A 14,160-nucleotide genomic window follows, 5' to 3' on the forward strand; every position below is an offset into this window, starting at 1 on the left:
TTACTTTCAATTGTTATTTCTTTATAGTTTTGCAATGTATAGTTTATTTGCATTATTTCTTCTGTATATCTAGATACCTAAGTACATTCCATCATTTCTGTGGCTGGATCACTTCAATTCAATATCCACTTTAAATGGCTAAATATTTTGCTTTGGTGATATGACTTTTAAACGGTGCATCAAATCCATAATAGGTATAAATGCTGAATTAAATTTGCATCTGAAGGATTAAAGAGCCATTAGCATGCTAAGATGATTTCTGCAAAATGGCATTGAATAGATAAATGGTGTGAAGTATTTAATGCCATTTCAAGCAGAAATATTTTCCTGCAGGGTGTTTTTAGTCTTTTCTAATTTCTGTTGATTAAACACAATGGAGTTTTTTTGTTTTTTTCTCCCAAGCGACCTTATCCTCATCACTAGTAGCAGTGACTTTTCACATCAACTGCAAGAAAAACTGTTCTCAATTATGGCCAACACAAATAAGTAATTGATGTTACAAGTTACTGAGCAACATTCCAAAGTCAATATACAGTATGACCTCCACTGTCAATGTATCTTGATAGAACTAAAATAAAATCAATGAAGGTATGAATTAAAGTGCTTTATCTTCCAAGCCTCAATCATATTTTTTTTTCTTGTATTTATTGTGAAGTCCTTCTTTGTATTTTATTGTATTAGAACACACTAGTTGCATCTAAACCTACAATCACAAAAAAAATGTTCTTTTCTCAATATACTTTCCACTACAGTGCACAATTCAGACACAAATGCATCACCTTAGCCATGCTGTCCAAATAAAAAAAATCCAACTGCATACTACAATATCACGGACAAAAATAGTAAAAAAAATAAGTAATGTGATTTAAAATGCACCAATTTCTTTTAATGGGTTACTTTGAGTCACTGCACTTTAGAAATATTTTTAGTACAGTAAATAAGCCAGAATATGCATATCAGATTTTATAATAATCTGTAGTGCTCCGACAAGTTTCTATGGTCATATGGAGCCCAGTGTGAAACAATAAAAACACATCTTAAAATTAGAATGTAATGTTTCTTTGCATTGTGCAAAAAAAAGTTTAAATATATTAGATTAAACAGGGTAAGTTTATATTTATGGTTCTACCAGCTCACATTGTAATTTGTAAGCATAAATTAAAGAATCTAATATTCATCTAATTGTGTCCCCCTCTAAAATTTTAAAACCAAGATGTTCATCATCTATTTCCTAAATTTTGATGACAAACTGAAACCTATAAATCTTTGCAGAAGATGTTTGATGCACAAATTCTACAGCACGCGATTATTATTAAGTCAGCAAATTTGCATCAACCTTTAAGAATAAAGAGATTCTTAAATAGTGTATATTATACTTCTGCAGACAAGTAAATGGAAATAGACACCACTAGCACTTAGATTTTGAGTAAAAACAATGATTGGACAAGGTTTTAAAACCTTCAAAGTATTTTACAAACCTAGCATGGAAAATGGCTGACATTTTTCTTCTTGTGCCATCAACATTACTGCATTACTAAATTTGACTGGAAACATCAGATCAGCTAATTTTATTTCATGGCCATCTCGTAACCATACATTAAGCCCTTGTACACACAGTCGGAGATTCCGACAACCAAATCCATCGGATTTGGTCCGTCGGATTTTGTCCAACGGATTTTGTCCGAAACTGTTGTATACACATGGTCGGACAAAGTTGTCGGAAAATCCAACGTGATGACGTTATTTCGTTACGACGGGACTATGTTCACGCTAGTAGCCAATAGCTTTGGTTTAGGAATTTGATCTGAGCATGCGTGGCACTTTGTCCGATCGGAATTCTCTACACATGATCGGAGTATGTCCGATCGGAGAATTTTGTCGGAAAATTTTACCAACAAGTTGGAAAACTTGGTCTATCGGATACTCCGACGATGTAGACCACACACAGTCGGAATATCCGACAAAACGGTCCGATCGGACACATTCCGTCGGAATCTCCGATCGTGTGTACAAGGGCTAAGACTGAAAATATATAATTAATCCAAAAATCTTGTATTTTCAAAGATCGAATTTAATGTCATATCAGGTAAAGTTATTGTGCCTTCTATAATCCAACTTGTTTCCTATGGATTGTATATCCATAGGAACTGAGTATATCGGTAACATACTCAGTTATTGTTTGCATTGCCTTTCCAGCTACGTTTACTCAGCAATAACAAAGCATTTAACTAACAGCTACTCTGGTTATAAAAGACATATCTGCTGACAGTTAAGCATTACTGAATATTATATACATATGAACAACACAAATTAAGGGTCATTTTTTTAAACTAAGCTCAGACTCTGTGATTTTATGCATGATTAAATAGTAATTAAGCTGTAATGAAAAATATGTAGCTTGATTACAATTAATATAATTGCCCAAGTCAGTTTGTATCTTCATTTTCTACATGCTGTGCTGAATTGGAATGACAATCCTTTAACGGTTTCATAAATAGAGACACCACATGGATGACACCAATAAAAATGGAAAGTGAAGGGACAAAAAAAGTTTGCAAATTGAACTAAGGCTCCAAAAGAAAGGTTGCTTTTGACAGACATCATGAATATTTATTCCCCACCTTGCATTTTAAATGAATATAGAGACAGACCTAGAAAAAATATGTTTGGCATTTCAACTCATTTGAAAGGAAAATCTATATGCATTTGTGTGCTTTATGTAGATGAAAACAGTCAGGGGTAAGGAATATACACAGGAACATTTCCATGCAACGTAGATAGTGAATCATGTTAAATTTATAATGCATCCTGTTATACCCACTTGAAAACTGTATGGAAAAGCCAGACTTGCTGATGAAAAAATCACTATCAAACTGTAAAGTCAAAGAGTTGAATGTGCTATGAATGTCCTCGGGGAGAGAAGAACCACTCCACTCTTTCAGAAGAACGTCACTCTCTACAGGTCCATCCCATACCTTGAGGATATCATGTGAGACTTCAGTGTCAAAAACTATAAAGTGAAGGCTGAAAAAAACAAGACAGTATACATAATGTTTAGTCTTGTAAATACTAAAATATGCATTGTTCTGTCGCTGGAAATATAATGTTACACTAGCAAGCACTGGAAATAAAACAAACAAAAGCCATAAAACAATAATTCTAGTGACTTCTGTGTGGATATAAATATAGGATTTTGATAAATATCATCTCATTTATATCCCAAATTATACCCTTTAAAGTCCAAGTGAAATTACAGAACCCAATATGCAGTCACATAGACATTGTATTAACAGCATCTGTTTTCATAGTCTTACCTCTACTTTTTTGTTACAGCAGATGTGCAGGGTATCTAAATATAACTGTGCAGTCTAATAGCCACCAGATTTAGACCCTTTGCTTTTAGTAATAAGAAGTCATTAAAACACTTGATCAGACACACCCCCTCTTCCTGTGCTATACAAATAGGTGAAAGGTCCTTTGTGATGAGGGTGTGGCAGCTATTTGATCAAAATAGAGCATTAAATAAGAGCAATATATGCAGTATTTTTACCTGAGATAAAAGGATATTTAACCACTTGCCAACGAGCCGCCACAGTTGTACTGTGGCAACATGGCTTGATTGCGCAAATCGCCATCATGTTATGGCGGTAACATATTCAGCCACTAGGGGGCTTTCTCGCCCACGGAGCCGATGCGAGTGCCCGGCGGTGGCAATAACCGCCAGGCTCCCATGATCGCTTGGGGCACACTGAGAAGCGGGATCTGTATGTGTAAACACACAGTTTACGGTTCTCTGAGGGGAGAACAGACAGATAATCTGTTCTTACAGAGTATGGACAGCAAACTTTCATCTCCCCTGCACAGTCCCCTCCCCCTTCAGTTATAATACACTCTAGGGAACACATTAACCCCTTGATTGCCCCCTAGTGGTTAACCCCTTCACTGCCAGTGACATTTTTACAGTAATCAATGCATTGTCATAGCACTGATCGCTGTATAAATGCCAATGGTCCCAAAAATGTGTCAAAATTGTCCGACGTGTCTGCTATAATGTCGCAGTCCCAATAAAAATCTCAGATCACCTCCATTACTAGTAAAAAAAATGAATAATAAAATGCCATAAAACTATCCCCTATTTTGTAGATGCTATAACTTTTGAACAAATCAATCAATATACGATTAAAGTGATTTTTTTTAACAAAAATATGTAGAAGAATACATATAGGCCTAAACTGAGGGAAAAACATTTTTTATATATTTTTGAGGGACGTTTATTATAGCAAAAAGTTTTTTCAAAATTGTCGCTTTTTTGTTTATAGCGCAAAAAATAAAAAACGCAGAGGTGATCAAATACCACCAAAAGAAAGCTCTATTTGTGGGAAAGAAAGGACGTCAATTTTGTTTGGGTGCAACGTCATACCACCGCGCAATTGTCAGTTAAATCAACGCAGTGCTGAATCGCAAAAAGTGCTCTGGTCAGGAAGGGGGTAAACTCTACCAGAGCTGAAGTGGTTAAGGTATTCCCAAGCAAAAAAGTGCACAGCTTCAAGTGGATTTCAAAGGGTCCACATCCTTGGTTGTGATTGGTTTAACCCCTTATTGTCATTGAAGTAAGGCATATGTTGGTTTCAGCAATGACTTCTACACACCCTGTAGAAGCCGAGAATGTGCGTGTGTACTTGTCAAGTAATATATTTAAAGCATTCCCAAGGAAAAAGGTGCACAACTTCAAGTGGATTTTAAAGGGTCCACACATCCTTGGTTGTGACTGGTTTAAAGAGGAAGTAAACCCTGATGGGTTTACTTCCTCTTTGATTCCCTGCAAAGGGAAAGCATAATGGACTACTATGCATCGCATAGTAGTCCATTATGTGTCACTTACCTGACACAGGAGCCAGCGAAGTCACCGCTGTCCCCTGTAGTCCGGAGCCTCCATCTTCTTGGTGGGTCTCGCTGCTCTGGCGCTGTCATTCGTAAGAGCGGCGATGATGTCACTCCTGCGCATGCGCACGGGAGCCACCACTCGCGGCATATCACTGTTAACTGCGGTGCGCTCAGTGCGCCTGTGCGCCGCTGTTTACAGCGCATGTGCCGTAGACAGCGGTGCCTATCTTTCAGCAAATATCTCCTAAACCATGTAGGTTTAGGAGATATTTCTTAGACCTACAGGTAAGCCTTAATCTAGGCTTACCTGTAGGTCAAAGTGTGTTGTAAGGATTTACAACCACTTTAACCCTTTATTGTCCTTGAAGTAGTATTGAGGGGGGGGGTGCTGCAGACTTATACTTGTGAAGTGCTAGTAGGAGATTTTATGTTGTATATACAGTCTTCGATCAGCCAACAAAAACCTCCTCCTCGTGCCCAAAGCCCGGTATAAATCCAAGGGGGATCGGAGATTCACTGTCCAGGGGCCTCGGCTATGGAATGCTCTACCAATCAACATCCGCCTGGAAGAAAATCACCTGGCTTTTAGGAAAAAACTCAAGACCTTCCTCTTTTAGCAGATGATCAAAGCTCACCACAGTGCCTAGAGGCGATTCAGTTCGCATTGTGCGCTATACAAGTATTTCATTCATTCATTCATATATAATGTTGCATAGTCTTCATGAGGCATTCAATCTAAAAGGCATTGATCTTAATTGTGAACTATATTTTTTAAATAATATAATACCTGCATCAAGTTTACAGAGTTCTGTACTAATACAAAGAAATATTAGAATGATTAAGCTGAATTTTGACACTTTCCATAAAAGTTTTTACACACAGCTCTCATGGATGTGTATCTTCTACTTACAGTATATAATTGAGCGGACTATTGATAACTATTTTTTATATCTGAACTAAAATGCTAAGGGCGCTATGGAAAGATCAAAGTGTAGATGTACACAGAGATCGGTTTCCAATTTAAATATAAATAAAATATAGTGCTTAAAGCAGCAGAAACATTTCTTAAACGGAATAATATATTTCATATCTATACAAGATAAAATTCTAGTAGATACCTCATTATGTAAGCAGGAGAAAGCTATTCTGAAGACAGAAATTTATTGACAGCATATTTTTTTTATCAAAATCAGTGGCACTGTCATATGTTATACATGATACACATGGTGCACACTTGTTCCAAAAGACTTACACATATTTAACAAAATGTTATATTTTTCTTGGTATGGGACAATTTTATTTAAGTAGAGTTGCTCTTGTTTTAAAATTATTAATCACACAGTATGTTAACAGCACTAATAAATAAAAATTGTATGAATGATGCAGTCTGCCATTAACATTAACAAAGCACATTTTGTCCATCTTGTAACATAGTTTTAGTACCCATTGATCCCATCAGTAGATCTGTTATATTTTCACTTCCTCTTACAGGCCAAGCTGTGTGGCAAAAGTGGGAGTTACAGGGTTGGGCTGGTGCTTTAAAAAAGTAATATTTTATTCATATGTTCTAAATCTTTTTTCCAAAAGAAAAAAATGAACTTGCTGGAACTACCTAAAGTCCATTTAAAATGACATGCCCACATACGACTACCCTGTTCCACAGGGTGACAATGCTGCTATACAATTTCAATACAGAACAAACAAGGCTGTAATTCCTATTACAGGAAGATGAAAATAGCAGATCTACTGGCAGAATCAATTAGTAATAAAAATGTTACAGGGGGACGCAGGAAAACCAAAAACTGGTGAGTTAATGCTAGTGACAGATTGCGTTTTATATATCATTTTCTTTAGTTTGGTCATAATTCCTCTTTAAAGGCCAACTTAGAAGGCAGTGTTTACACATATGCCTACCAGGCTTGGAAGCATGTATATGCTTCTTTTACCAACACTAAAGGCATACAACTTAGGGTATCTGTTATCGGTTTTGTAATATCTTATTAAAGCATCAGGTATGCTGTTCCCTCACAGCACATGTGCCAGTGACGTCACTGGCTGCTCCCCGCTATAATACCTGCTAAAAAGTGTATGTTTTGGAGATATTAAAGTGGAAGTAAACCCATGGATTTAAACAGTTAAAAAAAAAGGCATGCCGGGAATGCTAACTGCACATTGCCTGTGCTCTCAGCCAAACTATCAAACCATCCAATGGCTGGTGTCATAACGAATCACATGTGCAGCACCATAGCAGTTGAAGATTAAACAGAGGCAAAGAAGGCAGCTTCCTTGGCTGAAAACGATAGGGGAGTTTACTTCCACTTTAATTTTACCTAGAGGTAAGCTTTATTATAAGCCTACCTGTAGGTAAAAATCAAAAGGAGGGTTTACTACCACTTTAAGACATGATGGGTTTATAGCTTTAAGATAGTAATAGAAACATTTATTTTTTAAAAGAGTGGATAGATGTTAGAACCTCTGTCAGTCTTTTATTGTTTGCGACCCTTTTGCAAGATTCCCCCTCACTCCCCGACTCAATAATTGGTACCACATGGACATAATGGGCACATAAGAAATATGTGAAAGAACCTCCATACTTTTCTGACATCTCTAGTTCTCTATATCTAAAAGTTGCTTACACCTCTGTTAAATCACCAATACAAAACTGTAATGCCCTGTACACACGGTCAGATTTTCAGATGGAAAATGTGTTATTCAGTCATGTTGTCGGAAAATCTGATCATGCGTGGGCTCCATCGGATTTTTTCTGTTGGATTTTGTGACGCACAAAGTTTGAGGGCAGGATCTAAAATTTTCTGATAACAAAGTCTGATCATATAAATTCCGATCGTGTGTAGACAATTACGACAGAAAAAATGCCACGCATGCTCAGAATAAACTAAGAGATGAAAGCTATTGGCTACTGGCCCGTTTATAGTCCAGACATAAGTGTTCGATGATTTTTTGACAACTTTGTGTGAACGTGTGTATGCAACACAAGTTTTGGCCAAAATCCTTCGGAAAAAATCAGATAGATTTTGTGGTCGAAATGTCCGACCGTGTGTACAGGGCATAACTCAATAAATGACTATCAGAAAAAGCTACTGATCCTAATACTACCACAACAGTAACATACACTATGCAAACGTGATAATAGTGCACAAACCTCCAAACAACTCAAAAAATCGATATATTCCAGGTGATTTTCATATAAAAAATAAATAAAAATCATGCAAACATTTGTACATGAAGTCCCATGTCCAAAGGAAAAATTCCCAGTGAAAAAGTTCATAAAATACTCCAGATCTTTACTACTGTGCACCTTGTCCACTTTCCTGCTTAAACTTGCACACAGTGTCCTCGACACTCTCCATGCATCAAGTGTTATTTAGGTGTGCTCTCACCTCCTTAGGTGGACCTCTAAGTGTGTGGGAAGTCTATGGACACATTACAAATCTCTGCAGCTCCTGGATTCCTCCTCTCAAGCACTTGATCTTCTCTTTCACTTCCCTGAAGTAATATTTGCTCATGACAGATATAAATGCCAATGCCTCAATAGTTTAATATGTAAACATTTATTGGCAGCACATAAAGGGTTACATTCACTTGACAGAAGACACATATCAGCTTATCGGCAAACAATATAACAGCAGTTTCTCACAGGAGAGGGAACTGTAAGAAATCGCTGTCATATCATTTGCCAATAAGCTGATACATGTTTTCTGTCAAGGGAGTTTAGCCCTTTATGTGCTGCCAATACATGTTTATATATTACACTGTTGGGATATTTGCATTTCTATCTTTCATGAGAAAACATTTTATTTCTATTACATATAATATTTTAGAGCCATCACTGTGTCTCTGGGCTTCTATATGCTATGCAGGCAGTTCATGATTGGTGTGAGAAGACAGCTAGGTTCTGTGTAAAGTTTCTCAAAAACATGCAGGCATCCTGCCTCATGACTTCCCTTAAGTGCCTTAGCCCCAAAGGATGATGGATGAATGTCAGTCTGGAGTGGGCACTCCTAAAAATGATATTTTTGCATGTTGGCTTCCATAACTAATGCCCACATGTGTTGCTGAGCCTCCATGAGTGAAAGAACTGAAATGCAGTGATTGAAGGTTGTTGGCCGGGGACAGTAAGGAACTGACTTGCTACAGTTTCTAATGCATACTGTAAAAGGCTCACAGTGTTTAGTTAAATTAAAGTAAGCAACTTCAGTACAGGAAGGGAACCCATACAACTGTGAAGGAATAATGATAATGCTGGAGTCCAACTTTAATGCTTAACTCCAAGATTTAGTCAACTTAAGTAAACTTTACATAGCTCATTTGGACCAAACTGGTCAAAACAAACTCAACTAATTTACTAACACATGCAGCGACTGTCAGTGCTGTATAAACTGTATGTAAACTACTATAATATACAGCACAATGTTATGGGAACGTCCTATCCTGCTCCCTGAACAAAATAGAGTTGGAAGAGTACTGCTCAGAAATTCAGGGAAAGCTTTGTATTTTATGAATGAATAGAAAACAGATTGGCTGAGGAGGACATCATCTGCATGCATCCCTGCCTCAACCATTCAGCGGAAGCCTTGTAATCATTCATATTATATAAAGCAGCACTCAGCTAAATTCAATTTTGTTCCAGGAGTGGAACGGGAAGTTTCTGCCCTGCTGCCAGAACACAGCATTGTGTACTGTATGCAGCTCATAGAACTAGTTAGTGAATAGTATTAGTGAAGAAAATATTTTGTTTGGACCAGCTTGGTCCAAGCAAAGTATTTGAAATTCACCAAAACATAGAGTTAGGCTTTAATACTTGCTGTCGCAAAAATTAACGAAGTTGACTGTTGACATGGACATTCACTGTACTGTTCATTTAAGCACAAGAGACTCCATTTTGTCCTCCTTTGCTTTAGTGTTCTGTAACCTTCACCTAACACACAGAAACCTCTCCTACTAAACACTCTCTACTCCCCCCTCCCTTCTCACTGTTTTACTTTTGCAATTGTTCTATTCGCTAGCTTTTAATAATATATTTCTATTTGTTTAGCTCTTAATAACATATTTCTATTTGTTAGTTTTTAATAACATCTCACACCACCCCTTTCTTATCTATGTATAAAATAACATGTAATAATAAATTTTGACACTGAACGGACATTTTAAACACAGTGATTGAGTCCTGTGAATCTGTTCCTGCAGCTGCAGTATTAACTTTGTTTTAGAGTCCCAATCAGAAATCAGTCATAACAGTTTTGGCGAGTCAGAATATCAGGAGCTTGGCAGAGTTTCCAGAAGGAACCGCGCTTTGATCTGGATCATTGGGAACGCAGACATCTAAATGCCGGCTAGGTAAGCTGTCCTTAAGCTTGCTATATTTCTGCCTTTCCTATGTATCCTATCTGTCGGTTCTCAAGGAAACCAGACCACTCTCGGACCTTTCTGGTTGGGTAACGTGTGTGTGTGAATGTGTTTGTGTCCCCCTTCACGGGCTGGACTGTGTGTGGATAGGGAGAATCCTCTGCAGTTCCCTGCGTTGACTCCTTGTGGGCGACCTGGGTCAGAGGCGCATGGTAGGGTCAGATAAAACTCAGAGAAGAGAAGAGACGAGGAGGGTCTCTTAATGAGTGTTTTGTCTATTGTCATAAACCCCTTCTATCCACGTAGATAAGTGGAGACTTTTCTTGTAAATCTGCAGATTTGCTGTACTATTTGTTTTAGAGGCAAGAGTGTATAGGCACAGATAGAGAAGACTGGCCAGTCATTATGGGCATTAATTTAAGTAAGAGAATGAAGGGAGAGAAGCCTTCAGAAAATGCCCAGCGCAAGATGAGCGCTAGAGAATATATGAACCGAAGGTACGGTTCCACCTATACTGAGCCCCTAGATAAATGGGTAGAATGGACAAAAGGAACAGCTAAACCTTTAAAATCTGAAGGGACTTTTGATTTACAAGTATGGCAAACTTTTCTGCACGATTATGGCCCACTACTGTGCAGTGAAGGAACGTGGAGAATAGCTTGCACATGGGAGACAGAAGCTAAAGTAGCAAATCAAACTGGCTTGATGGAGATGTTTAATAAAAGTACTGCCCAAATTTACTACGTTTGGCCAGAAGACTCTGTAGAGGAGGACCCCCCACCTTATGTGGCTGCCAGTTTGGCTTTAAGGGGTCCACGCACAAAAGCAAAAGAATTAGATTACATGGAACATACAAAAGATGAGCTGGGCAATATAGTAGAGAGCAGAGGTTTAACAGCCCCATATCAACCTACAAAGAGGGATTTGGCTCGAATCTTAGAAACAGATGATTGGCATAAATCCAAAGGCACATATGCAAAACTAGATCTCTCTGAACTTAAGGCTTTGGCCAGACAAAGAGAGATAGAGTCTGAACTTCCGGAGCAAACCATAATTTCCAAATTGTGGCAGCAAGATGAAGAGAGAAAGAAGGGAGATGCCGCCCCTTCTGCCCCGGTCATAGATCAATCTGTTGCAGTTTATCCTGTCAGAACCCAATTAGTTTTTGAAGGTAATGCTGTTGACAGTAAGTCTCAAATTAAATGGCATGTACCTTTTAGTCCCCAAGATATGAGATCCATATTAGAGGGATTGGGAGACCCTAGAAAGAATCCAATTGGGTTTGCAAACAAACTTAGCGCTGCACAGGAAGCATATGAGGCTTCTGCTACTGACATTCATCAGCTTCTTATTAAAGCAGTGGGAAGCAACATGTCTGGTTATATACTTAAAGAATGTGGTGTAGACATCAAAAATCTAGGTAAGATGGTTAGTGGATGGGAGGTTTGTGAGAAATTGAAGGAAAAATTGCCCCAAATATATGGACAAACCAGACATGCTGAATTTATGAATGCCAAGCAAGGGAAAGAGGAGGCATCAGGGGCTTATTGGAGGAGGTTAAGTGATATGGCTGAGGAAGCAGGCATTAAAATAGAGGAAGAGAAGGCGGGAGAAACTGCAAGTCCATCTACACAACTGGTGAAACAAAGGTTTCTTGATGGTTTAATACCCCAGTTGAAAGAAAAGTTGTTCACAGCAAGGCCTGAGGCAGGCAATATGTCTATTCGAGACGTCCTGCCTATCCTGTTATCCATAGAAAACAGGATTAACCAAAAAGACAGCAAACCCAAGGTTATGTATGTGGGGAAGCAGAGAGGTAGAGGAAGAGGTAAAGGCAATGTCAGAAATCGTGGCAATCGGGGACCAATCATATGCTACAATTGTGATGGGGAAGGACACATAGCCAAATACTGCCATCTTCCTGACCGTAGACTGGAAAAGAGCTCAGAGGCACCTCATGCTGATCCCAGTTCTCTGCCAAAAGCAGTGGATCAGGCATAGGAAAATGGCATGCCAGTATCAATCATGTTAAATAGGGGAGACAATGGTCCCGAGGCCAGAGTAAAAGTATTTTTACGAGAACTCCCCTATCCTGGAGGAGAAACAGAATTAACCTGTTTAATAGATACTGGTGCAAGCCGAAGTGTTTTTAATATAGAGGACTTACCTCCAGGATTATTATCTACAAATGTTATCTCTGGTGTTGGCCTAACCGGGACCTCTACTGATTTGGTTGAGTCCAAGCCACTTAAACTCAGGCTAGGACAGCAAACAGAAATTGTCACTAAAGTGTTAGTTTCAGACACAGTTCCTACCAATCTTTTGGGAGCTGACATTTTGAATCAAATTTTAGCAAACATAGACTACACTCCTACAGGAGTCCAAGTGGTCAGTAGTCTGTCAGGAGAAGTTTTAAATACTGCGTGTGGAGTATTTTTAATTCAAGACTCCACTCCGCCATTTCCACCAGAATTGAAAGTGATTCCTGCTGAATTATGGGCCACCAGCAAATATGATGTAGGTCTGCTGGATTGCACCCCAGTCATGATAAAAATTAAACCAGGAGCCCATCTCCCACAGATTAAACAGTACCCACTGAGTATTGCTCAGATTGAGGGGATAAAGGATCAAATCACTCAACTGAAAGCCGCAGGGGTTGTTGTACCAATTAAGTCCCAAGTCAATACACCCCTGTTCCCAATTGCAAAGAAGCCAGACAAGAAGGGTGGGCAGGTGACATACCGCATGGTGCATGATTTGAGAGCCATTAACAAAATAATTGAGGCAGATACCCCGATTGTGCCCAATCCCCACACTTTACTAAGTGGAATACCTGCCTCCAGCACCTGCTTTACAGTGATTGATCTTGCAAATGCTTTCTTTTCGGTGCCTCTGCACCCAGATTGCTGGCATATCTTTTCTTTTACCAATGACGCCCAAAAATTAGCATGGACAAGATTGCCCCAAGGCTGTGTGAGTAGCCCCTCTGAATATAATACTGCGTTAAAGCAGGTATTGGACCAATGGTCCCCCTCACACCCAAACACAGTCTTGCTTCAGTACATAGACGATTTGCTTATTTGTTCTGATACAAAAGACATTTGTAGCAGAGAAACCGTAAGCCTTCTCATGTTTCTCTATAACAGTAACAACAAAGTTAGCAAAGATAAGCTACAATACTGCCAAGAGAAAGTGATCTTCCTGGGTCACTGCATTTCACATGGAATCCGTCACCTAACCCCAGATAGAGTTAAAACTCTACAAAAATTTGAAAAGCCAAGAAATGTACGGCAACTACGTGCCTTCCTGGGGTTAGTGGGATATTGTAGGGACTGGATTCCAAATGCATCAGAACTTATGGCTCCTCTATATGAGGCTACCACTAGAAACCCTTTCGACCTCACATGGGAAAATGAATTGCAGATGAAGGAGCTTATTAAAATTTTGTCTGAAGCTCCCGCCATTGGACTTCCTGACTATAATAAGACTTTCTCGTTGTTCTGTCATGAAGTCAATGGATTTGCTGCAGGTGTACTCACCCAGCTACATGGAGACAAACAGAGGCCTGTGATGTATGTATCAGCCTCATTAGACCCTGTCATTAAAGGCTCCCCCAGTTGTATGCGAGCCATAGCAGCCTGCATTTTGCTGCTAGACAAAGTAACTGAGCTTGTACTAGATTCTGCTCTGATCCTGTATGTGCCACATGCAGTACAGGAAATCATGAATCAAGTAAATACCAGACATGTGTCTGCCAGTAGATTTGACAAGTACCAGTCTGCTCTTTTTGCTCCATCGAATTTAACAATCAAACGGTGTGTTACTTTAAATCCGGCTACTCTTCTTCCTATAATTGATGAGGAAGATGCAACAAATGGTACTGATGTAGAATCAGAGAGTTTTTCTCAT

At 38.8% G+C, this 14,160-nt stretch overlaps 1 protein-coding gene across 1 annotated transcript in view; it reads right to left on the bottom strand.

Moving 5' to 3' along the window:
• The window catches only part of CSMD1 (CUB and Sushi multiple domains 1), a 2,539,710-nt gene that overhangs the window by 601,532 nt on the left and 1,924,018 nt on the right, over positions 1-14,160 (bottom strand). The window contains exon 26 of the mRNA XM_077487775.1: positions 2,822-3,024. Within this exon, the coding sequence (XP_077343901.1) occupies positions 2,822-3,024 (203 nt within the window). The remainder of the gene's footprint in view (positions 1-2,821; positions 3,025-14,160) is intronic.

The sequence above is a fragment of the Lithobates pipiens genome, unplaced genomic scaffold, assembly GCF_037356315.1.
Source record: "Lithobates pipiens isolate NorthernLeopardFrog02 unplaced genomic scaffold, aLitPip1_a1.2 Scaffold_18, whole genome shotgun sequence".
In the NCBI taxonomy this organism is placed as follows: Eukaryota; Metazoa; Chordata; class Amphibia; order Anura; family Ranidae; genus Lithobates; species Lithobates pipiens.